The sequence below is a fragment of the Haliaeetus albicilla genome, chromosome 15 (genome assembly GCF_947461875.1).
Source record: "Haliaeetus albicilla chromosome 15, bHalAlb1.1, whole genome shotgun sequence".
NCBI lineage: Eukaryota > Metazoa > Chordata > Aves > Accipitriformes > Accipitridae > Haliaeetus > Haliaeetus albicilla.
Window position 1 is genome coordinate 32,330,970 of NC_091497.1, and position 26,249 is coordinate 32,357,218.

The 26,249-nt window shown below is 45.8% G+C and overlaps 1 protein-coding gene across 1 annotated transcript in view; it reads right to left on the reverse strand.

Moving 5' to 3' along the window:
- Nucleotides 1-17,572: 17,572 nt before the first annotated feature.
- SIAH3 (siah E3 ubiquitin protein ligase family member 3) overlaps nucleotides 17,573-26,249 on the reverse strand; it is a 45,649-nt gene continuing 36,972 nt past the window's right edge. Inside the window, exon 2 of the mRNA XM_069802680.1 lies at nucleotides 17,573-18,373. Coding sequence (XP_069658781.1) covers nucleotides 17,780-18,373 — 594 coding nt within the window. The 3' untranslated portion in view covers nucleotides 17,573-17,779. The remainder of the gene's footprint in view (nucleotides 18,374-26,249) is intronic.

The following is a 26,249-nucleotide window of genomic DNA, read 5'->3' on the forward strand; positions in this document are numbered from 1 at the left end:
AATGAGCACCACCCTCCCCTTCTCAAAACACAGTTATGCCGTGCAAAATAAATATTACAGCTAATGCTTTGCATTCCTCCCATGGACGTGTTTTAAAGACATCAGCAGGGTTTCCAGTTGATCTCAAAGGTCTCATCCGTGTTTGGTTTGGAAACAAAACGACACCAAGTTATTATTGTCTCCATCCGAGCACAGTCAGAGCCCGGCTGACAAAAAAAAAAAAAGTGTCCATTAATGCAGTCTGCTACTTTGCCGTCTTCGCTGGGCTCTGAGAAGGGTTGTTTCACAGGTGGAATCTCGTCCTGGTGCCCCAGGGCTTGCTGAGCCCTCTGGTGAGGTGGGTTTCTGCAGTGGGTCCCCTGCCCCATGGCAGCTGCACTTCTCCAGGAGGATTTCTCTGCTCCACCTTGTCCTCCAAAACCAGCCTTTTCCTGCTGAAAACCAGCAGCCCCATATGGAGGCACTGGTGAGCGCAGTGGCTCGAAAAGCCGAAGGAGGGGAATTCGCCAAGGACTTGCCTCGCTGTGACGAGGACCAGTTGGCACCAGTGGGAACTGGAAAAAGCCCCTCCGCTCTGTCGGGTGCGCAACGAAGGCTTGCACGCCTGCCTCTGCTCTCGCTGGAGAGTCAGCCGGGAAAAAAATACACCAGGGTCTTACTGGAGTGAAGGACGGCGGGAGGACAGCAGAGGCGAGGGTGGATTCACCACGTACCAACGTTGAGCATCTTCCCAACTGGCTTATCCCACTGGCTGCCTCCTGTCTTACAGGGCTGCCTCTGTCCCCGTCCCCGAGGACATCAGCCATCACAGACCCTGGCTGCGGGATTTGGGGTCCTTAGTTCAAAACCCCTAAACGCAGCCCTCCGCCGAGAAAGCAGCCTTCGTGCTCTGTCCCGCCGATATGAAAGGCAGCTTTTAGGGACGCGAAGATTTGGCTGGACGGGGAGCCTCGAGAGAGATGGGGATCATGCCTGACTGCACATAGATCGTGCAGAAAAGAATCCCATTAAAAAAAATCGCTCCTAATGACCAGAGGAACGTGCGAGACCTGAGGAGGCGGATGGGCTGCGATGCCCACTTGCTGCAGGTTCACGCTGGTGGAAATGGGAGCAGAAGTTGACCGATTGCTTCAGCATCTTGCAAAACACCACGTAACCCCCCCCAAGGGCTGCAAAAGGCCCCTTCGCTCAGCTGCGTGGGTAGGCTCAGTGTGTTAATAAAGTAATCAGCACAGAGGCAGCCCGCGCCGCTATTCCAGTTACTGTGCAAGCAGCAGCGTTTACTTTCTTATACTTTCCTAATTAGCGGGGGAGAAAAAGCCATATCCATGCACAGCGTCTCCTGGGAGGAGATTGAATTTTAACACGTAACTTAAGGAAAAGATAGAGTTCTCTTTTTCGGGACCCAGGCTAATCTCCCCTTTCCACAGGGGGGGATTAGGGTTAGGGTTGCAGGATTTGCAGTTTTAATCAGAAGAGCCTCGACAACTTCCATTGTCTGCTCCAGATTACTCTGGCGTCTCCATATCCTCCCATCCCTCTGAATAATGAGGAGCTGCGGATTGAATCCTATCTTACTGATACTGCCGGACTTTTATGGCTTTATGGAAATTGGCAGGAACTTAGGCTGCTGCCTCTCTTTTCAGAAAAAAATGAACGTTTTGTTGGCATTGAGCTCTTGCCCTGCTGCCTTCAATGACCCAAACGGTCTGGAGAAATTAATAAACTTTTTTCTACTGGTGGTGGGAACAGCAGGTCTGGTCCTGCCTGACATGAGTGATGGTTGATAGATGGCCCAGAGCAACAGCTAAAGAGGAGAGGGGCGGAGAAGAGTCTGTTGCTCTGACTTCACCATGGGTTTAAGTTCACAACCTCAGGAAGCCCAAAGGTTTAAGGGGATGGATGATTCAAGAGATTGATGAATGATTATAGACGGTTTGTTTTGCTTTGTTTTGCTTACAAGAGTAATGTCGTTAGTAGAGGCCAATGTATTTTGGCAAACCACTATTTATTTACACAGAATGGAAATGAAATCCCATTCCCCTTATTGAAGTAGAAACAAACATGCCTGGCATTTTTCTGGCTCAGAAATCTCATTCTGGTGAGTTCTGTGACCAAAAAACTCTCATCTCTCTCCTTGCGTGGCCAACCTGCCGCTGCTCCACTGACTTACTGCTGCCAATGCCCTCATGGGGCAAATCTAAGGGCTCAGCTCTTGCTTGTGCAATCAGAAAACCCCATGACCTGCATTAACCAGCAATGACCAGACCTTGAGATGAAGATAGTTTTCTCGGTTGAGGAGCTAACACAGTGTCCACCTACCCGATAACAGAAAGAAGCTTAATTTATATTTTAGCTGGGATGTCTGGGAAGAAAATGTGTTTAGGTCAGTTGCAAAGAGATTTTTTTTTTTTTTTTTAATTAAAAAATGTATTTTTTTGCTAGGTTCTAATTTTTTTTTTTTCCCCTGAAGAAGATATTTTGTGGTCATATATTGATTTTGACTGTTTTCCCATTCTGCTTTAGTGAAGTTTGAGGTGGACTGTCTGGTTATATCCTTGATGGAAGGAAACAAAGGGGGAGAAATACAGGAAGACCAGAAAGCCCTGACCTTTTCAATCTTCCAAAGGACCTTTTCAATCTGTTTTGACATAATCCCCTGCTGTGAAAACCATCAGAAGCTATGGGATTTCTTCTAATGGGAAAAAATTAAAGCAGATTTCAGAACTTCAAAAAGTCTCGTGACACCAAAGTGAATTGCCCCCCTCCAGCTGTCCCACGTGCCTTGCTTCAACCTCCCCTACAGCTGGCCTTGAGTCAGAGCTCGCCTGCTGGCCACCACTTATCCCCCCTCATCCTCACGAAATGAATACTTTAGCTTAAGTTTAGCAGCTCTGTCCCAAAGATGACAATAAGTAGCCCCAGAAGAGGGTTGAAGAGAGGAGGTAGGGGATCCCTCTGTGTGGAAAGTAGAGTGTCCGTGTGGGAAAAAGCCTGTCTTGGAGCTCTTGGAGGCAGGACACATGCAGATGTGCAGCAGGACCCAGCAGCTGAGGACACTTCTGGGTCCAGTTATGTAGATGTAGGCATGGGGAAAAAAAACCCCACCCTTTCACCTTGGGGTGGGTGTGAGGGCACCTGGTGTCCCACATGAGGACCTCCTTCTTGCTAGGAAAAATAGCCCTGAATGATTTCTCAGGAGCAGCTGATCCAGAAAGGGAGAAAGCACGTGCATAGAAGGTTTTCTGAGTAAAAAAATTAATTACTCCCTCAGCGTCGGTGTATTTATATGGATTGCACACAGATGTGCTTGTATTTGGTGTTGGATACTCTCAGCGTGGGGATATCAGAATCTCCATCCACTGGTGCATGGGGGCTGCTCTGTATTCCCTGAAGTGTGCTGATATGGCCAAAAAAGGGCTCTAAGAAGCTGGCATTGTGCTTCCTGGGGGAAAATCCAAAATTTGCACAAGACTTTCTTGTAGCTGTGCAAATTGTTTTGGATTAATCTCAGTCATGTCAGTGGTCCTGGTGGGGCGATAACTGGTCTTTTTCTGATTTCTCCTGTATTGTTTGATGTAGGACTGGTCAGCTTTCAGTCAAAGCTGATATTTTTATAAATAAATCTGAAAGCAAATTGAGTTTACATTCAGTCTCTTTGTCTATAATGCAGTTTTCATTGATGCAATAAGTTCGCAGAATGAATTTCTTCTGAGCGTCTTTATTATATTTGTTAACAAGAGCAAGGCTATTCCACTGGAGCATTTCTACCATAGTATTTTAAATACAGAGACATGTTAATCTCTCAGATGCTCTCATTAAACTTAGTGGCTTAAAAAACATGACTCCGTGTGGACAGTTGCAGGCATGGAGAATTTATCATTTGTTCAAAAATACTCCTATCCTTCCTGAATCCACCCTTGTTTTGCCTGTAGCTCTGGAAAACCACTTCTTTTTTTTTTTCACAGATGTCTGCAGCCTCCTGCATTACCCTGTCACTTCCAGAAAATAGGATTTCTCACCTACAGATGGTGAGGAGAGAGGAGGATAGCCGTGAACATTAGGTTGAAATTACTTGTCAAGTTTGATCAATTCATAGAAAGACAAAAATCCCTTTTGAAAAGGCACAGTTGATTTTCGAAGATTAGTAGCAGTGTCCTTGCAGCTCCATTGTTTGGGTAAATTATTCAAGGGTGTAGTTTATTACCAAAATGAAAGATACATTTGCATGTAGATGGTACATAAATTATTTCATCCTACGCTGGACGGTGCAATAAACAACCCCTCTCCTATAGACACGTGCACAGAAATGCACACATGTCTTCACCTACCCGGGACTTATGGCACAGGGGGTGGTTCTTTCCTTTGTATTTTCTTTTTCCTTTTATTGCCTTGTAAGTATTATTATTTGACAAAGCACTAGGGAAGGAGTACATGAATCTATTAAAGATAACAAAGCTGCATTGTGACCCGAAACTCAGGAAAGCAGACAAATAAATCTTTCATAATGTGGAATAGCTGGTCCCTAGCTCTTCAAGCAAAGAAGAAGTCGATCTCGAAATGAACACTAATCTGAATCCTGCTGTTCTTGTGGTGACTTCTTGTTGCAGCAATTTCTTCTTACAATTTAGTCATGTCATGATGCATTAATTACCATCTGTGTGGCTCTGTTTAATGGGAGCATTAAGAGACAATACCTGTTTCGTTCCCTCCCGGAGTAGTATTTATAGGAGACAAGCGTGCGTGTGCCAGAAAACAGCTCCTGATCTGCTGCATGCTTTATGGTCCACCAGTGTAGGCTGCTAACAGGCAGGCAGTTGGCTGTCTCCGACAGGGAAAAAAAGATATGTTTCGTAAACACTTCTACCTTCCTGTCCTGATTTGCAGCCTGCTTTCCTTTGGAAAAATGTGGTTTACGCAGCCCTGAGCCATGCGATGCCCTCATCGTGCCCGAACCATTGGGCAATTTTGCCTGGGTTTACAGAGCTGGGGGTGGCTCAGCCTCACCACTGGCATCTGCATCCAAGGCTGGATTTTGGTTCTCCAGTGCCCATGCCGCTCACAGATGCGACCAAGGTCTTCCCTCTGCCCCATCTCCCTCCCAGGGTGGTGGGACGTCTCATCCCTGGGGAAAATCCGCCTGTGAGCTATATGGGCAGGTAGGGAATTGGGTGTCCCACGAAAGTGAGTGTCCCGGGTTAACCTGGAGCTTCTAGGTGGACTTCAGGAGAAAAGCCGAGGACAGGGAGCTCCCAGCGGTGCCTGCAACAGAGGACAGGCTGCATCATGTGTGTGGTCCCAGGGGCAGAGCCTGGGAAAGGGCCATGAGGCTGCAGAAATGTCCTGGGCTTGCAGAAAGGTCCAGCTGGAGCTCACAGTCCTTCTCTTGCACAAGCCACGTGTCTAAGCTTTGGGCTGGAATAAAAAAAGTGTGGATGCTTCAGCCCCCAGCACCTAAAAACTGGGGAAAATCAAAGTTCTTCTGTGTAAGAAGTATCCTGATCTCCCATCTTGGGGCTGTGTGGAAATCCATCTGAAATGTTATAAAAGCCCTCTCTGACCCACTTTGTTTGCTGATCACGTGCTAGCAGCCTCGGGAAAAATAAAGCAACTCTTGCTTCTAGTTGTTTTCTCCTTTGTCCATTAACATTTCATTTTCCTAAGATTAAGGAGAAAAAATTGGAGCCCCAAACAGCCTCGTGTTTCTCAACACCTTGCAGCAGCAGCAAGAAACAAAATGAAACAACCCCTTAAATTATTGCATTTTCAAAGAGAATCATCATCTCGTCATACAGACGGTGTGCGCCAAGCCCTCATTAGCATCCTGGTCTATTTTTAGCCCCTGTTCTTGCTGCGCATGAAATTTGGCTGTATTAAAGGAACTACCACGCTGCCTTCCCCAAACATCATTTCGGTCCACAGAAAGCACTCTGCACCTTCCTGCCTTGGGTTTTAAGGCACAACTGCCTGCTCTGCAAACTAGCGACTGCTCTGCAGCCAAGAGTGTATTTGTTCACGGGGAAGTGAAGGAAAATCACCTGCCAGATCTCCCCCCTCCATCACCAGCTCTTTTTTTTGTGTCTGACATGAAAAAAAGTTGTTAATCCTGAAAGAAATGGAGTCCTCCTCTTTAAACCTTGTTGAAACAGAGTCTAGGATTGCGCTGGCAGGCCAGAGAAAGCGAGGGCAACAGAAATTAAATTTTTTTTTTGCTGCTCAGCTGGGGACCGATGCTAACCCACAGCCCAGGGTGCTCCTTTGGTAACCTTTTGTTATTGCCAGCTGGTAAATGAGCGATTTTCCTGGGGAATTTTAGCATATGGCGGGAGTGCAAGCACAAGGTGCTTTGCTTCTAGCCTGCCGTGTTTGGGGCAGGTTTCACTCTGGTTTTCCTGGAGATTTGAGCCCCCAGCAATGAGCGGAGCTCGATGTGAGCGACGTAACGACTTTACTCCTTTCCTCCCACAGTAGGTGTCTAAATAGCTGCAATGGGTCACATCCTCAAAGTGGCCTGCCTCCACGCTGGACAAGGGGAACTACTGGTGACCTGTGCAGATGCAGGCACTTGTCTTCCAGATGTCTAAAATCAGAGGGGACAACATCCATGCTTCACATCCAAGGGGAGAAGCTGGTTCTTGTAGTCCCTTCGAGTCCACTTTCATTTGCACATATGGCAGGGAATTTCAGGTGCCTCCACTCTGGACCAGATACAGTTTTCTTTCACCATTTTGCTGAATTATTTAACACGAGCTTGATGTCCCTCGCAGCTAGGTTCCAGAGGAATGAGTGGTAATGAGGCAGTAATTTGTATGAGAGACAACAGGTCAGCTGAAGGTACCCTGCTCTGAGAAGAGGGTGGAGGTTGCTCCAATAAACCATGAATATTCATCTTGCACGTCTGGTCAGTTTTGATCACTCAGCTCTTTTCAAGGCAATTTCTATCAAGCTTCATGAGTGCCTGAAACAGGTTTTGGCAATAAGAAAGCAAAGGAAAAGATTGATGTTAAAAGGAATTGACAGGCAATAGGGTTAGAGATGCTGCCCAATTCTGATCTTGCAAATAACCAACCTGAAATTAAAGAATTAATATGTGAAGCTCTTTGACAACTTAAGGGGTAGCGCTAAAGTATAGTCCCTGTTAATTGTCCAGAAGAAAAAAACCAACCAAACAAAACTCAACGCCCAAAGCCTGCAAGAAATGAGGAGCAGCTTCATGTTGTTTCCATTTAGTGAAATGGCAGAAAGATTAGAAAATACCAAGAACCCCTTGCTCTGTTTCCCCACATGACCAGCTTTGGGCTAGACACAGAACCAAAGCTCTGATTCCCAGGTCGATTTTCAAGCTCCCGCCACCAAATGCCAAATCCAGCTCATGAGGGCAACTGGGGACAGCCCAAACTGGGAGTACTGGGACCCGTGTTTTGCCTTTAGTGATGGTGACACTTTTGTTTTCAAACTGGTTGTGACTGTAGAAGATTAAAGGTAGGCAATAACAAATCGTAAGGCAAGCTTTAGCAGGCAGTGCACTTTGGCAATTGTTCTTTTCTTCCTAATATTTCATTTCTAGCCTCTCACGATGCACTACCCTCTTCATAAAAGTAGCCCTCCAATGCAAGAAGGTGATACAAGCTGAGAATGCCAAATAGGACTTAATGGCGTTTTTCATGGCAGACATTGTGAAAGGTTTTACAGATACCAATGGAAAGGTTTATTGCTGCTCTTTCATGTAATACATCATCATAAGGTTTTCTAGAAAATTATATACATTTGTTCAGATTAAGGAATTCTTTCTGAGGTATCATTGCACGTTAAAGCAGAGCACTTTATACAATGTAATACATTAAGTCGATGTCAAATATTTGGGGGGGGACACAGTGGAATATGAATGCTAACAAATACACGTATATGTCAAAAAACATACGGAAGAAAACACTGCTTAGGATTTGTATAGCAAATTTCTTACCTGTTCCTACATCACTTTATTTAAATTCGAATCTGGCATACCTCACCTGGGTTCAGGCAGGTTATCCACGCTTATCTTCGAATCTGTGCTTAGTCCTTCCCTGTCCATTGAAATGCTTAACCACATCCGAAGATCTCCTGACTGAAGTCCTAGGGAAAAATTGCTATGCATTGGTCCTTAAATGAAGCAGCTGCTCTGAGAGCTTTGCCGTCCTGAGAATCTCAAGTGGCACAGCCTTGGACTGCTCATCCAAAAAGGAACACTTTCAGTTTCTCAAAGGATTAATTTTCTTGAGGCATTAGCAGAGTGATACTGCTTGAATTTTAAAAGAAAAAAACAGGCTTTTGAAGATGCTGTCATTGATGCTCACTGATGGACACAGCTCAGCATCTCAGAGGCTAAGCATTCAGATTAAGTGACCTGACCTGTAATTAAATCACGGAGTAGTCATGTTCCAGGAACCCCTCTTTTCCATAGTCCTCTGCTGAGCTTCAGGGACGCCCACCTTGCCAGCCCTGCTCCAAGCACTCCTTGTTGCACTCCTTGATGCTTCTTTCTAACCAAGTGGAACTGGAAGCCTGTCTCACGGTTTCTTGCTGGTTTTCTACCTGCTGCACGCTTTGCGATGCCTTGTGCTAGTTTGCCTTAGGGTTAAATGTGTCTATCCTGGGAAATGACACTGTGTTATGACATGTGGCATCTAACACAAGGCTGAAGAGATAGCCAGGATCCCTTAACCCTTTGGGAATATGAAGTCTTGTGCAATTATGTTGACATGACATAGAGGTGGTTTGCGTTCACTTTTTGAGCTGGAAAGTTTTCTTTTTAGAAGAATTAAAGCCGGGGCCTTTAAGCACTGCAAGGGGATGGGATTGCTACCTGTGGAGGAATAAGGATAGTTTTGTGGGGTGTTTGGGCTGAAGGGAAGGCTGCTTGCCAGGGAAGGAGACTGCTCTAGGGTGGGATGATGAGGGGACAGCCAGCTCTTCTGCCGTAGGGGTGGTGACCCCATACCCCGTGAGGGTGTTCTAGCTGGAGCTGCAGCTCGGAGGGACTGAGGACCACTCTCAGGATCATGTGTCACCATGAACACAATCAAAATCTCCCCCAGACGAAGTGATTTGAATATGGTGGTCACCACTGGATGAGAAGAGAGCAGTAAGCCATAGATAGGCATTTTAGTGACAATGAAAATGCTTCCCAGCATCACCACTGTTATTTCTGCCTTTCCCTAGAGGACCTGAGACCAAACATTTGTGTAGCTGAGGAGTCAGGAGGACTTCTCCTGATCACAGCCTCGTGTGGGAGCTAGCCAAAAGCAGCCTCCAACTACACAGCCCTATTCCAACACGCTTCTGCTTGACAAGTCGGTCCCCAAGGCAGCTCGGTTAGTGCTTCTCTGATCAGAGACAACTGCCATCGAGTCTTTTAACACACAGTTATACTTTGAAAGGTCACTCCGTGAAAATGGTGCCGTGAGGCTCCATGTTTATTGACTCCCTTCCCTGGGCAATTTGCTCAGTTTACATGTAATGAATAAATGCTGTTCTTGGCTGCTGCCCAGCCCAACAGATCTGAAAGCCAAGCTGTGTCAGCTTTCTGCCAGGGCATTATCACAAAACTAAAGGTTCCTCCAGAAAAACCTCTCAACCTGTAGCCTGGGAGTGTCTTTTGCCTGTCATGTTTGCATTTGGGCACTTTGCCGTAATCCTTCTTGTCAGCATCCCCCATTTCTTCTTGTTTTCAGCTGCTGATGAACCCCACCACTCCTTGTATGAGAGTTAGTCAGATTTTGGTGCCATTTTGTCCCACTGTCAATTTTCACCTGTGGCGTAGCCCCTAATTTAGCTGTGATGGTTCAAACCTGTCTCTAGAACTGGTTGTTCTGTCTGCTCAAGACGCTCAGGAGAGGAAGATGGGGTTTGCTGTGTTGGATAGTGTATTAGCCTTATAGATGGCTGCAGTCTGTAGGGTTAATTTAGCTCCAGGATGGGCGGCTGACCCACCAGGGGCTAAACAAGTGACTCAACCTGCTAAAGTGGTGGGACTATTATGGCAGGATGGCTTCTGATGCTTGTGCTGGCTCACCTGTAGTCAGATCGTGGAGTTCACAGCAATGCGGTGTGAACGTAACTGCTTTACAGATTTAGGGCTGGAAAGGATCATTCTGATCTTGTGGCCGAACGGTGCTGATGTGGTTTCTGCAGCAAGCCTGCACCTGGGGAGCATCATCAACTCTGGAGAAGAGCTACACTGTGCCTACACAGAAAAGCAGTTATGTATGTCACTCACCGAGGAACTGAGAGCCCAAAGTGTGGCCCATTCGACCTGACAGCCATCGAGTCTGAATGGCAAGTGCAACCATCACTGCACAGGGAAGTTTCATGAGTCACGGTAGAGCTTTCACTTAGTTTGCAACTTGAGTGAAGACGAGTGCATTTTGCAGAAAGAAGTCCTCTGTTTCTCTCTGGATGGGAGGATGTCTGAAGTTAAGGGTTATATTCAAAGTCTTCTCAGTATTTGGGTCTGTGCTGTTTGGAGTTTCTCTCTATGCACAGCGATGGACCCTCCAGGATGGACACCCCCGTGGTTCTTCTGTGCTGGCCTCGGTGGCCTGGACACCAGCATGGCCAGTGACTCAGCTCTGCTTCCTCCAGGTTTCCAGCAGAGAGAAGAGCAATCAGGAGGCATGGGTGAGATGCGATCCAGCACAGACGGTACGATTAAGTGCTCACCCTCAATACGCTAAGGACATATCTCATGCAGAAAAGTTTTTTCAACGTGACTTCTCAGTGTATACATACCCACCAGTCAACATATGTCAGTCCTGTATAACAGGCTGTAGGGCTGGTGAGTTTGCCATAACCCACAGCCTGGTCGTCAGCATCAGCCAGTACAGACGTACACTGCTGGAGGGCCCAGGTTTAATCTCCACCGGTTTTCAACGTGGGAGTTATCACACACAATCGCTGTAAAACAGCGACAACAATTTACAGGCTGTCAGGAATGCAGCCAGTCCTCCGCAGACCTGCGGCTGTCCCTGTCTTCTGCCAATCCAGCAAAGGAGCTTCGTGGAGGCTTACCCAGAGGAGGCTGGATAAATCTCCTTGGCAGCTTTCACGCTGGTCACACTGTTCAGTGGATATTTATACTCTTTTTTTTGCAGTCCCGGTTAAGTATTTCTTTACGAAAACTCTGGAAGTGACAGAGCAGGGGCTGTGAAGTGCCAAAGTTCAACCCTTTCTGCCTCCTGGAAATCCTTTTCCAAGGACATATGTCACAAGAAACTGCTGCCCAGAGGCAACAGCATTATATTTCTGCTTCACTCAGGATTCTCCTAGATAAATTTTTTTTAGTTCAGCATTTCTCTGAGTAATCAGGGCAGCCCTGAGACTGCCACTCTTCTGGATGTCTTCCTCCACATCTCAATAAGGCAAGAGCACCGGCATCACCTGAAGCTCATTTTGAGTAATGATCCCTTTCAGTATCAGCTGCTACTTTTAAAGATGTTATCAGCCCTAAAAGGCCTCACTGCATTATTATTTTATGTTAGTATATTATATGATTATTCATTTATATTACTGTAGTTCCCAGAGACCTTTCTGTGGATCAGGACCCTACTGTGGGAGGTATGGTAACACCTGGCCGTGTTTTGTAGCCTACTGTCATCGTCAGAAGCCAGAGAGGAACCCATATCCCGAAATAGGAGCCACCTGATGGAGATATGAATGGGCCTAATGTTTCTGTGCAAGATCTTGTTTTAATTCTCACAGCTGAGGGAGGGACTCACATCGATTTTGGCTGCTGTTGGACCGAACATCTCCAGAACTGGTGGCATCCAGTTCTGTTGTCCAGCCATTTGCCACAGGTTATTAGGAGAGACCCAAACTGATCCCTGCGGGTGTATCTAGTGCATCTATCCTATTCGAAAGGCAAAGACGTAGGGCTTGCCTGCATCCCTCCCATGCACACACGCCAACGAGCCTTGCAGAGCCTCAGTGGAGCCTCGCTGTCTCGTGCCCTAAAACCATCTCAGCCTAAAAGTCGATATTAGTAGATTTTTAGAGAGCAGTCTTAAAGTCATCAAAGGTTTCAAGCCAGCTGCCTGACAGCTGTTATCTTCAATAGTTGAAGCAGGGATTGTACCATGAATAAAGTGTCTACATAGGTTGTGCTTGCTTCTCTGGATTCACCCTGAACAGGTAGGAGATGTAGAGCTCTCCCCACAGTCTGCTGGCCAGGCAGTCTGGTCTGAAAAGAAAGATCCTTTCCAGACTTGTTTCATACATGACAGTGTTTGCTTTACTTTTTCGAGTGGTCTCCCTCCATAGAGAAAGGAAGAATATCTGAGTTTCTCTTGAACTCAAGCCAACAGGACATGACTGGCAGTGAAATGACTCTTGCTATGCAGACATCCAGTCTGTGGCAATAAGGAAAGTGCTTTTAAGATCACCTGAAAACTCTGCCCCAAATCTCATGTTTGCATTTGAATAAGTTTATTTCTTTGTCTAAAAGCTCTGATTTTTCAGCCTGCACCACATGGATGTTGAAGCAGTTCATCACTGTTACCACGAAAGTTCAAAGCCATTTATCTTCAATAAGGTTACTTGATGCAATTTCTAACAGCAAGAACCCCTCAGTCCTGGGGCTTTCTACAAGATTAAGTGATGTATTCAGATAGGCAATGTCTCAGGAGGATTTTCAGTACCTGGAAGATATAAAGCTCATTCTGGTCGAAGGACAGCAGGCTTTGCAATTGGCGTTTCCCATTTGCCTCCCACTAAGGTTTGCTAGGCTCTTTTTTGGAGCCTGGCATCCCTTTGTGAAGGTACTGCAAGAACAGCCACCTTTGCAACAAATGTTAGTCCTCATCCTTCTCTTGAAGATGATCACTGCCTGCATTAGTGCCTTCACATGCATGTTCTGGAGGGGCAGAGCCCAAAGGAGGATAAAAACACTGTGCATTAGTCTATTGCCTTTGTGGAGAAAGAAAGAATGAGTGATCACAGTCCTAACCAAGGGTCTGAGGTACAGGTTTAATTTGATGGTCTGCCAAAGATTTTTTGGGTGGTTTTCAGCAAATACCTTCCTACCTTGGTGGGAGCTACGCAGGTGAAAGATGACAAACTCTCTTGTGCCAGGGCTTGGAGGACCCACTAGCAGCTGCAGGTAGCTGCGTACCCACAAAAAGCAGAAGAGTTGTGGGGCAGGATTGGGGCTGGGTGTCTGCCCTCACTTTGAAGCGTCAGGACCATCCGCACACAAACCCGCAGCGCCAAGGGCTGATCCCCTCATCCGCACTGCTCCCAAAACAAGGCTCCCAGCAAACGAGAGACCCTTCTGCCGGGTGGAAGGTGCCGATGCGCAGAGACGCGTCTCTGCACAGACCCTCAGTTCCCCGCGTGTTTGCTACTCTCGAAAGGTCTGATCATTTTCCTGACAGCCCCCGCTGTGACCTCCCTGCGAGTGGTTTCTGTTGAGTAATGTTTCTGTCCGGAGGTTTTGCTCTGCCCTCGGTTGTACGTGTACAGCTCCGGAGGCTGCGGGCGCTGCCCTGTGCTACCCTGCAGTGAAACCCCCTCGTTTTCTGCAGGGTCATCTCTGCAGAAGATGAATCACCTTTTTGTGTGAATGGTTCTGGTGATGATACGTGTGGCAATCTTTGTTTTCCGCCCTTCGCTCAGACGGTGTGAGCCTGCAGAGTTAATTGGATTAAGGAAAAAAAAAAAAAGGATTAAAAACTTATGCTTGTGTCTGAACAGTTCAGAAGCTGCACTCCTCCATGTGAGAAGGTGTTTCTGATCCAGCTGGAGCAGAAGTGCATCTCTGAGTCTGTTCTGACGGACTCTTCTCTGATCAAAGTGTTTTTCAGGTGTGTTCTGGGCTGGAAAAGCAGATAAATCACCTATACTACAGTACTGTCAATCGGGTTTCATTCCTCTGATGCCCAAAAGAGAGCGAGCCATGCAGCAGTGTCCAGCAATTTATTGTAAACCATCCATTTTGTTATAACCCTTTCATTGTCCCTCCTTTCTTCAGTAGCTTACTGGCCAGTATTCATAAAGGATGGTGTCAGAGCCCATTGGGAAGAGGACCACTGCCCTACTTCTCAGCAAGCCCTCCGGCTGGCACTGGCACTGGCACAGCAAGATCCTTTGTCATCTTCAAGATGATGAGACTAGGGATGCTTCAGCTGATTTATAAGTAGTCATGGATATATGATGTGAGCTTAATTCATAATGGGATTGAGCTGAAAGCACTAATGCTGTTTTACTGCAGATCTGACATTAACATTCACACTGTGTCTGATGGATAGTGCAGAAGAACCAAAGTAGGTTTTCTAGTGGGTCTGGTAGCAACCCATCTGGCTCAGCCTGATGAAATTATTGCTGCAATTTACTAATCTAGGCACAAGAAAATCCATCCATGAACACAGATATGTAAAAAAAAACCCCAAACAAAACACCTCACCATTTTGTCTATGTAAAAAAAAACCCAACAAAATAAAGAGGGAACACTGCTTTCAGGTAGGTAGGAAAGCAGAATTTTGCAACAGCTGCATAGTAATTTTGCAAGAGCTGCATAGCAATTTTGCAAGACCTCATTTTCTCCTGCACCAAAGGAAGGGTACTTCCTTACTTCAAAGAGATGTAAGGCTGTGTTCTTCGCATTTTTGAAGGAATTTGGAGCGACCGGGTATAATATTATAAAGATGCAAAATACTAGAGTACAAAATGAATTCTAGGAGCCCCAATTTCATCCCAAATTTGCAAAACCAAGCTACAGCTGCCTTTCAAACATTAGTAAAGAGCTGTAAAAAGTGCTATATTATGGGCATTGAAAGAGTGCACGTAAACTGAATTTCATTGTTGATCCCACTTGCCAGCATTTTAGGATTTATGTCCCACCATGCAGCATATTTGCCTCACCTTTGCTTTATGGCAGTGAAGGGTTGCTCATAGTCTTTGAATTATGACAGAATTAGACTGTCTTCCATGGTAGAAAGTCCTTAAATAAACCCTTAAACATCTGAGTTTTATACTGAGATGCCTATGAAGGCTAGAATTAGGCACCCTTATCCCCTTTCTCCCAAAAATGTGTCCTCCTTTTCTGTGCTGGGAGTCTTACTGGGCAGATTTTCATCGGTACTCCAACATATCTGGATTTCTGAAATCACTGCCAGAGCTGGGGCTTTGCAGCTGTGGGGAGAGCCGAGCAAGGAGGTTACTTGGTTGGCTGCAAAGAGCAGGAAAAACAATTTAAGCAACAGCACCCAAGAGGCAAAAGCGGGAGGAAGCAAGAAGTGCCACAGGCTCTGCAAGTGGAAGGGTGAAACCCAGGTTGAGAGCTTGAGAACGGGCTGAGAAGGGTGGCCACCAGATGAAGAAAAGGGACAGGCTGAACTGTTGGTATGGTCATGAGAAAGCTCTGGGAGAAGGACACGTGGGACGTGAGGAGGTCCGTGTTGGGGACGTCACATTTCCAAGTGCCTCCTGCTCCACTGAAACCAGAAAATCAGGATGCTGGTGTGGGATGGAGATGCCCATCCCAGAGAACTGTTGCTGTCACACTCATCCTGCCCCTTTGGTGAGGGGCATGCCCCAAAATACCCACAGTGCATTCTTCTTTTCAGTAGATATTTCAGGAACAGAAGGTGCCAACTAGCAAGAAGTAAATAGTCTGAAACAAGTGAATACCCGAGGAATATCCCTCCCCCTAGAACTGATTGTGATCAGGCAACAAAAGCAGCATTACGTTAGGTCTCTACCACAGTGTACAAAGAGCTCAGGAAATTTAAGCTAGAGGAACTCTTTTTATTGGGGTTTTATTGCTTTTGCTTTGTTTTAATTCAGCAGCAGAATATTTGCTGGAGGAGCTGAAGAAGCCAGTTTCAGTCCACAAAAATGCCAATGATTTATTTATTGCTATCATTTAGGGAAAGGGCAGCAGTTGCTGGTTCTGAATATTTAACATGGCAGGGAAAAGGGAAGCCACACCGAAGCCTGCGTGTTCCAGCGAAGCACTGCAAACCAGCATGCCCCCCCAGCCCCTCAAATTCAGAGGTGGGAGAGCTGTGAAAGTATGCCCCAGCATACTCTTACAGGGACTGAGACGACTTCTTCAGACCTCGGCTTGCGTGTTCACGAGCAGCCTGATGAAGAGACCCCAGCTCCTCTCTGAGCAGGGACCTGCTATGAAAGTCCAGGTAAGGAGGCGAGGTGCATCTGCAACTCGGACGGTATCACCTGCGTTGCAGTCATCTCGGGAAAATTGCAATTTGTTTTACTTCACGCGTCATTTGTAATAATTCCCAGGAGAGCAGCAGGTGGGAGAGATTAGCATCCGTGGGTTTGCCCACCCAAAGCTGGCTACAGCGAGATGCCTTTTGAAACATCGAACGCTGTTCTTCGCTTGCTTCCCCCCTTCCCTGGTTTTCCAAGGGACTCAAGCAACGAGCCTCAGTCTCTCTAGCTACTAACTGGCTCAACCCACCAGATGTTTCTCGAAAAAGCGTTCAGCCAGGCCACAGCCACACACGAGCAGAAGGGAAAAGAGGCAAAGACAATTTCCCATGTTTCTCGTGTGTCACGCTCACTGCAGAGCCCCATCCTTCAACACGTCACCTACTGCGGAGGGATTTTTACTGCTGGCGTTGGCTATGGAGGAAACGTGCCTGACTCCAGGTGGGACCGAGGGTCAGGACATGGCCAGCATCTGCCTCTGACTCTCCCCAAAAAAACATCCAAGGGAGAAGCTCTTAGAGAAGCCTGCGCCTTCTTGTGACCGTTGCCGTCTGTGAAACACCCTCAGCAGAAGAAAGGGACCATCACCACCCCCCAAGTGGATGGAAGAAAAAAAATTAAGGTTATTTTTAAAGGGGAGCACTTCAAATCTCATAGCCAATTTGCAAATGGATATTCTGGCTGCGTTGTTTTAAATCAATATTTAGCTGCACACACCCTGTGGGTCTAAGGGGTACAGAATTCAATAGCAAGATCAGTACACACCTTAGTACCATCCTGATACTTTATTTTCTGAAATTCTCTTTTTGAATGCTTAAGGAAAGAGCAGCTAAAAAGGTGAATGCCCCGATGGCTGGCTATGGTTATATCCATCCTGGAGCCAGACCATCTAGCAAGCCTCTCACTGCCCATCACGATACAAGAGTGAGATTTAACCCGTGACCACCCACTAGCTGTCATCCCCAATTTCATGCAGGATGAGGCTTCCCAGGTGCCGGCACAGTGGAGAGGGTGACTTTTTCTTCTGAAGATTTCGTTGTCTGGGTGGTGGAGGTTGCTTCCTCAGAAGCTGAAGGGAGCTCTGAAACGGCACGCTCCCCAGGGCTTGGTTGTGACCACAGTGTAAGAGTTAAATCACTATTGCTAGTATTGAAACCTGGGTGCTCTTGTCCCTTAGTGGAATACTTTACCTTTTAGCAGGCATGGAGAGCCTCCTTAATACCAGGCAATTAGGCCGACAATGAAGAAAACACATTTGCATACCACGCTCAGACCAAAGGTTTCTATGAGTCACCCTGGGTGCAATTTCCAGGAGAAAGCGTTGTTTCCATTGTTGCTGGAGGGCGACAATAAATTGATTAGCCTCTTTAAAATTTCTCATAAAATTGTATTAACAAAACGGTAAATACATTACACAGAGACCGTAACCACAGGATGTTTACATAATGCCCACTGTGGACGAGTACTAAATACCATAAAAGACCTGAGACCCCCCCGAAAAGTCCGCAAGTTCTGGCTCTCACAAGGCAGCTAGAGCACCATGGTTCCTCCTCCTCCTCCTCCTCTTCCCCCTTCACATTTCAGCTTCGGCGTTGTGAACTTTGCTGGTGGTTATTGCAATTCCTATCGCTAGGCTTCCGTTGTCGGAAAAGAGTTGAGCCAGGGAAGTGTTCAGCACAAGGCAATCCCCATCCGAAATGACAGAGTCAATGCGCTCCAGTACCGACCTGGGGGTCGCCTCCCACTTAAGGCGCCTCTGGTTCCTGTTGAGCTCAAGCCGGTAGGTGAAGTTGTCGGCTTGGGTCGGCGTGCCGATCAGCATCATGGTGGCGAAGAACTGGGGGTGGCCTTCGTACTTCTCCTGCTTCCTGAGGACCAGCAAAAACTGGTGGCCAAGGCAAGAATGCATGATGATCCAGTCCGTGGGTGCGGGCAGGTGCATGTCCGTGGCCAGGAAGACAATCTCTGCCCCCTGAAGGATGTTGATGCGGTGGGTCTGCCTCAGGTGGGACACCACCACCTCCAGGTGCCCTTCCCACGGGCAGGAGAAGAGCGGGCACGTGCAGGGAACCAGCTGGGGGTCATGCACCGCTTCGTGGTGATGGCAGGGAGGAAGGATGCCTTGCTCCGCAGATGTCTGTGCAGCTGCACAGCGGGCTGGTGCATACTGCAAAAAGAGAGAAATTAGGTGTGATAGCAGGTAGAGCAGGAACCGGTGCAGATATCCAAGCTGCAGACCCCGCAGACATCAGTCACCTAACACCCCGCCTGAAACAGCACCGGTGGGAACACCAGGATCTCGGCACTCCGGAGACCCGGGGCAATCCAGACCTGGATCTGCACAGCAAAAGGTGCTGGCAGTTGCCTTGTTCGTTGCCTTGTTCTCCAGGAGAAGAGAGAAACGGTTTGAGTCATGATAAGTCACTTCAGATGAAAGTGATGTATGTGTTTAAAGAGCGATTTCATTAGTTCGGGGGGGAAAATCTGATTAAAAAGAAAAAAAAAGCCCAACAAAGGAAGGACAGCATGGGGCATTTTATATAGTTAAGGCTCTTGCAGCTCGGAACAAGGAAATGAAATATGTATGGCTTTATTATTCTTTAATGAAACACACTGGCAAATACAGGCATTTCTCCCGAAACAATATGCTTTATAACACCCATAATTTGTGAAATAAAAGTCAGTTTTTATTGTATATGATGCCTTCTTTTTTTTTTTTGGTCCATATATTCGTGCTTAATTGATGCGCTTACCTCCATAAATCTTAAATGGCTCTCAAAGGTGGATGGATGGCAAATTTAGGGCATTTTTATACTAAAGTAAATTTGGATTAAGGTAGGGCAGCTAGCTAAAAAGGCAGCAGCTCTTGCAGAAGGATTCCATGTGAGAACTAGGAAGCAAACCACCCTGCCTCTGTCAAGCAGATGTTGCTGAAGAGAAATGAGTAAGTCCTATTCAACCAAAAGCGTATCCACATGTAATGCTATTCAGGAAGAGTAATGGCTCTTTGCAATAACTCTGTGCGTAGACAAACCCTAAGGCAAAGGGATGCCGGTCATGATTCATCCTACCCGATTTTAAACATTTACTTCAGCCGCCCGAGACGGAAACCCGGTTACTTTGGACTGCCTCTGCAGTCCATAGGGAGGCAGCCCTTCCCAGTGGTGGGTTCAGATCTTAGCTGGAGTAATTCACCTCCTAAAGGTGGCACCGGCTGCCGCCGGAGGGACTAAGGCTGAGATCCAATCTGTCTCGTTGCCCCTAAATTTTAGATGCTGAAACGTAGGAGGACATTGTCTCTCTCTCAACTCCTTTGGAGATACTTACAAGGAATACAAGAATTAAGAGTACATACATATATATGTACATTTTGCTTTAACATAGGTTTTAGGAGGATTCATGTAATTCCCTGAATATTGCCCCACATCTGCTCATTTTAACATATGTACCCCAAATTACAGGAACAACAGTATGGTTCTAACATCTAGCAGTTGTTCTCCTCCATGCCACATCCAAGTCATAGTAGATTTGGGCTTTATTCAGCTATTTTTGAGCAGAGATTTGTTTTAATCGGGGGCAAGCACAATCCTGTATAGCAGGTGCCAGATGCGTTGCAAATGGTGCGTTGTCTCATTTCTCTATGGATACCGTGACGGCTTTCACTACAGCCGTGACATGACAGTAAGTATTCTTACTGTAAGCAGTTCTTCCCACCAGAACTTGCTCTTTTGCTTTCCAGGATGTTTCGGAAGGCCATCTCTTGGATCAGCTGTCCTAACTCTCAGATGACCAGGGCTTCCTTGCCAGCCAGGATGACAAAGTCCTGGATCTCCATTCTCGTTTTGGCAGTAGGTGCCAGGGGATGTGATGGGCAGAGCAGGTTGTGATTGCTGCTGCTGTGAAATTCACGGTTCTCCCCAAGGCACTGGGTGTCAAAGGGAGCTGTTTCTTCTTCCTCTGGCATTTGATACGAAGAATAATTGAGTATTTAAGCCCTCTTATTGAACATTGCAGCTTTTTCTTTGGAGAATTATTACTTCGATAGTACTGTTCTACTTTTCCCTTCCTCATATTTTATTTGTTTTGCTGTATAAAATTCAAGAATATGAACTTTCCAAGAAGATAATGAATTGAGGACAGATAAATGACTATCATTGTCTGGGAAATAAAACAGGTCATTATAAACTAATCGAGGTTTGTGGCTTAAGCTGCCTGCTTATCGTGGTGGGATTACTGGTTCACACTAAATTCCACATTAATTTTTGCATCCCATTAGGATGAAAGTTATGGTTAATTTAAACTCTTTTTGGTGAAGGAGGCAACTGCAATGGCAGATCGTAAAAGCCTTTTAAAAAATCCCTGAAATGCTAATTGCCTCATAAAATGAATTCTAATCTCCCAATCTAATACAGTGGGTGTGAGCAATTACTTTCTCTCACCAAACTGTTAATGCAACATTAGTGATTATACTAATTAAAACTAATGAACTCATACTCACATGCTGATAAACCTCTCAACCACTTGACAAGTTCCAGCCTTCTATCAGTTTTATTTAACTCCTCTTTAGGAAGATGAATCTTAAATTAACCTCTTGAATAACATTCAAAATTAGGTTTTGAAATGTGAAGCTTTATAGACTGTGTATAATTCCTCTCCAAAGATTACCAGAGTCAGAGAAACCATTTCCACTGAGGATGTAATTGAATTTAGAAATGCATTCTCCTAATTTGATAAGCATGGAGAGCAATGGTAACTCATCCATCTAAACTGTATCCAAGGTAAGAAAATACAAATCTCTCCAAAAATCACTGTATGACAAGCACGTTTCTATGGCTCAGGAACTGGAAAAATAAATTATAATGAGCAATTTATTCAATGTATCTTTCTTCTTTCCTTCGTTTGTGATTTTTTTCTGTATGTGTGCAACTAATTAAGAATACCCTTTCACATCTCACATTTTTTAACCATTTCTATGAACCACTTCAGCAAAGGATTTTTGGTCTGACTTTCTTCATTTCAGGTTTATTGAAAATTCTGGAAATCCAGCACAAACCACATGGTCTATTTTTATTCTCTGACTAGGTGAGAATCATCTTCAAAATCTGGTTTCTGAATTATTCAACATTCCTGTTTCTAAATTCTAAATTTTGTTATATTCTGAAAGAAATGCTTTGAAATTCCTTGTCTCTATGAAAAAAGTCTCACAGAAAACTAGTATTTTAGTTTTACTTTTGAGGTATGAGTGCAACTATTGGGGTGCCCATGCCCTTGTTGGTCTTCCATATGGCTGTGAATCCAACCTCTAAAACTGAAATGCAAAACAAGCACAAAATGGTCACCTTGAGTGCATTTAAATGCTTGAATAAATATTTATGAACATTTTTTTCCATGTTTAATCTGCTCCAGTATTTACTTTCCATCATTTATTGCCCGATTACCTAATAAAATTAGGTTCATTATATTGTTGTGTCAGTCCAGTATTATTCTCAATTATCTTTTAGCCTGTTGGCCAATTTCAGTCCAATTTAACTGTGTGATAGAAGTCTCAAAGGCTTTAATTTTTAACCGGTTTTGTGAGAAGAGGCAGCAGGGTAGAGAAATGTGACCCTTTCAGGTCTCCAGGGAGGAACAGCTTGCCACGTGGGCAATATTGCATTGTCAGGTAGGAGAGAACCTAAACAACAGCAGTTTGATCCCAAATGTATTATAGGCACCAGAGAACCCACATGAGACAGTGTCTTTATGAACAGGAGAAAAGGCTTCAGCCAGAGTGCTCCTCATTAGACGCGAAATAATCCCACCGCGAGACACCAAACTGCAGGAAACCAGGCTCTGCCGCTCACGGAAAAAATTCTTTTTAATGATGCAGGTTATTACACTGTAATTCTTTTTAAGAACGAGTCATTTGGCAAAGAGCAATCTATAAACACAGGGTGCTTTTCTTATGGGGAAAAAAAAAAAAGAGTTATGTTTGGACCTGGGATACAGGGCTTCTGGGTCCTGCCCAGCTTTTCTACAGACTTTCTGCTAAAAATGCCACAAACCTCTCTAGGTGTGACTCATCTGTTCTAACTTGGATGTCTGAGGAGTAGGTGGCTAAGCCTGAAGAACATCAGCTCCTTTTACAGCCCATGTGGAGCCCCAGCGTGCAATTTACTTCATCCCAAGAGATGCTGAAGGAATATTCCTCCCCCACCCCCCACCCCCGCCCCCGACACCTCTCTCTACACGCAACCAGCACCAAACCTATCCTTGGGGCAGCCCCACGGAGATTTTACTGGTTCCTAGGCAAGAAGGAGAAGGGAACCCCTATTTCAGTCTGGAGAGACTTGTACCACTATGGGCTTCTCCTGCTGCACTGGAGACCACACAGTCTGTGGAGAAAGAAATGGATGCCTGTTCACCAGAGGGTGTAAATCCATGGCTCCCTACCACCACCAGTGACCTGATAGAAAATCCAGGGGAAGGTGGAAGGGTAGATCCAAGGGGTAGAGATCTCCAAGAGGTAGAGAAGACACAAGCGTATCTTTGAGTCTGCAGCTGCAAAACTGAGGCACCCACCCAGGAGGGAGGGCTTTGGTATTGCTCCTCACGCTCTGAGGGACCTTGTGTACTTTAACCAGCAAAGACTTTAGGTCAACGACGGTAAAAATAGTAGAAACAGAGGCAGAAACCCACACCGCAACCCTCCTGGCTGAGTTCTTGGCCCTGTGGGGTGCAGGAACCGGCTGTACCACCATCCCTCCAGCCCTGCTTCTCTGCTGCACGTTGGCACAGCTTCAAACGGGAGAGCAAAGGTGGCTGCTGCCCTGAGCAGCCAAACGCCTCGCAATTAAAGTCCCGACTCACAAATGGGGAATTAGCTCGCCGCAAACCCCTCAGGGTGAGGGAGGGTTGAGTCCAGTCCTCTCACCCCATGGGAGAGGACCCAGACCCTGATGATCTGGAGTAAAAGGAGGGCGAGTAGCACCACCACATTGTAGAAGAATAAACGCCGCTTAGGTCTTCAGAGTGAAGGTTGGATGTCACCTTTCGGCACTTTCCAGTGTTCCCCAGTGCTATACTGGGAGACTGGATGCTTCATTCATGCTTTTACTTACAGTAATGCACATAATGTGCAAAAAAAATCAGCCTTTTACATGCCTATGAACAGTACTAGTGCGTGCCAAGAACGTCCCGAGGAGCGAGGACAAGGACTCGTTCGCTGCCTGGTCAATAAGGGTTTCTGACAGCAAAGCAGGTGCTGTGAATAATCATCTTTTTCCAGACACTTCACAGCTGTGCAGCTGCATTTTATCCAGTGACGACACACAACTTTGCAGACACTCACTAATTCCCCCGTGGGCCGGGCTATTTGCCTGGGGAGGTCAATGGTGTAGTTTGAAGGCCATCACTGTGGGGCTTCTGAGCAGGGTTGTGCAGAAAACATCAGCGATGAAAATCAAGCCGTCGGACACGCCAGCCAACACAAACCAGCAGACAGTGCTCCCTCCCGACCCTGGTCCGGCTTCAGCACCCCCTGAGACATTGCAACCTAACCCTTCTCCTGAGAGGCAACCCCGATCTGCTCTTTCCGTGGATCCAAACTCTCGCGTCCTCAGCCACAACTTTCTTGGTTGGATTACAGGAGACTTGGTAGGAGCCGTGTATGTTCATGGGAGCTGCGAACCTTTGGTGGGAGCTGGGGGCTGCCTCCTGCTACAGCCGACCCTACTCGGATCCAGTTTGCTTTGTAAAACTTAACGTTGTTTGGGATAACACCCGATTCAGGCTGACTTTGAAATGTATTTTAAATTCTACTTACATTTATGTAAACACACATATTTACATGTAGACTCCTAACACTTACAGGTCTGTTTCAAATGTTTCTGAGAATAACGCAGTGGGGAAAAACATGGTTTTGTCCAGGTTAAACCATTCTGGTACCTTTTTTATTTAAAAGATGGTGGGACCTGGGAGGATGGAAGCCCATGCATTTTGATGATGAGCTTATTTTTGCTGTCCTTGTGAAAATAGTCCCAAATTTGTGACTGCATGTTTTTTTTAAAACTGCCTCCGAGAAGAGTTCATTTTGTCATGTTCTTCTATGAGGCTGTCTCTGTGTGTCACAGGCGTCCATCAGCTGATATCTATGATGTTGAGCTAAAGTACAACGGCAGTGTATTTCCCCGTTTAGGGTCAAGGAATTTAGGCACAGAGAGATTAAAGTTCCAAGTGTATTGACCATATTTTGTTGCCCAGCTTATTTCACACAGCCCCTGATTTTTCATAGTAGAATTGACTCCTAGAGCACTTGATATTTTCAAAGTCCAGCCTCCATTAACCTCAGATGCAGCTACAAGTGATTAAACTATCCACAAATGAGGTCTAAGACTTGAGGTCGAGCAACTTGGGAGCACAGATCGACTGACTAGAAGCCATCCATGAAGAGCTTGCTGTAATGACTCTCCAGTATCATACTGGGCTTTCCAGTGGAGTCCAGTTCTCCAGGGCAGCATGGTCTTCCTCCCAGCTACAGGACCTCCTTGCTTATGTGCCATCACTTATCTCTTCCACCACCCTACCTGTGATAAGGGCCAACAAGGGATGTTGTCGCCCTGTAGGTAGGTGAGCAACCTGGAAACGTGCCATGAGAACTTGGTGGATTTTTGGCTTCGACCTAAATATTTCTGCAGGCAAGGAAGGACCCGGGCCTGCAGCCGTGGGGTGCTTTGAGTGAGAGCTCCGTGGCAACTTCCAGGGTTTCTGTTGAAACAAATCGACTTTTTCTTTGCCAGAGATATGTGCGATTTATTCAGGTTTTTTTAGTCTTTTTCCTCTTCCTTGGCTTCTCAGGGTCTGATTGCTTCTTCTCATCTGTATGGAAAATAATTTTCTAATTCTCAGCTTCTTTCTGCCTCATAAAAGCTTTGCCACCCACTAACATCCACCTCCACGTTACTTACACCCACCACACAGGGACAGATGCTCAAAAGAACTATAAAGGTGACATGAAGAAAGTAGTGAGTCTTTTAATCCTGATCTTCATTTAATTTCTCTTCTGCTATTTTTCAGTATGCTAATGAGATTTTCTAAATCTCTCAGATGAAAGAAAAGAGAAGGAAAAAAAAAAACCACCAAAACCCCTCAACCTATTTTGTCAAAAGCTATACTTCCATATCTGAAATTAAGAAGTCCAAGTCAGGGCTCATGTTGGGGATTTATTTAAAATTTTAATTATACAAAATCCCATTCATTATGAATGCATCAGTTGAATTTCTTAAGTACTGAATATTAGTTGCAGCTTTGGCAGTGGAAGGATTTGTTTTCCCTACCACCAAATGGCACCGAGAGTACAACTTCAAGCTCATTTTGCTAATCTCAGTTTGCAACATAATCAGGCGTGACTTGGTGACACAGCGCACAGGATGTGTTAATGGCTGTCCTCGCGCTAATTACACACCTCTGAGTACGCAGAGAAAATGCTGCTTTAGTACATGTCCACACTGTAGCACCACACTTCTCTGTGTCAGAGGACCCTGAATTTTAGATGAGGCCACATATTTTTAGAGGTATTACGGAAAAAAAGAAATTTGTTTTTGTGGTAGATGTAGCAAAAAAATGTTACAGCATTTTAAATGTATCCCAGATGGAAAGAAGACATTATTCTCAAATTAAAACCCCTTGCTTGCCTTTCAAAAATCAGTTTTTTCAGCATAAACTGTCATGCAAGCAAAAAAAACCCAAGAAACTTGACATTCTTCAGTATATTGAAAACAATGTAATTATAATGAAATATAAACAGGATCCATACCAAAGCATTTCAATCTTGTAGATGCTTTCTGAGAGACACCCAAGGGTAGACACTGGCAGGGTGGAGGAAGGTCACGGTCTCCAGTTCTCCTGCTTTAAAACCAAGTTTGATGGACCATTCCCAGCCCAGGTGGGAGGATACCGAAACGTCCTGTGTTTTGGGCTGAAGGGAGATGCACCACCTTACTGACCCTCAGCCAAAGCTGCAGATGGGTCATGGACACCCAGACAAATGATCCCAGTTTAGCTGC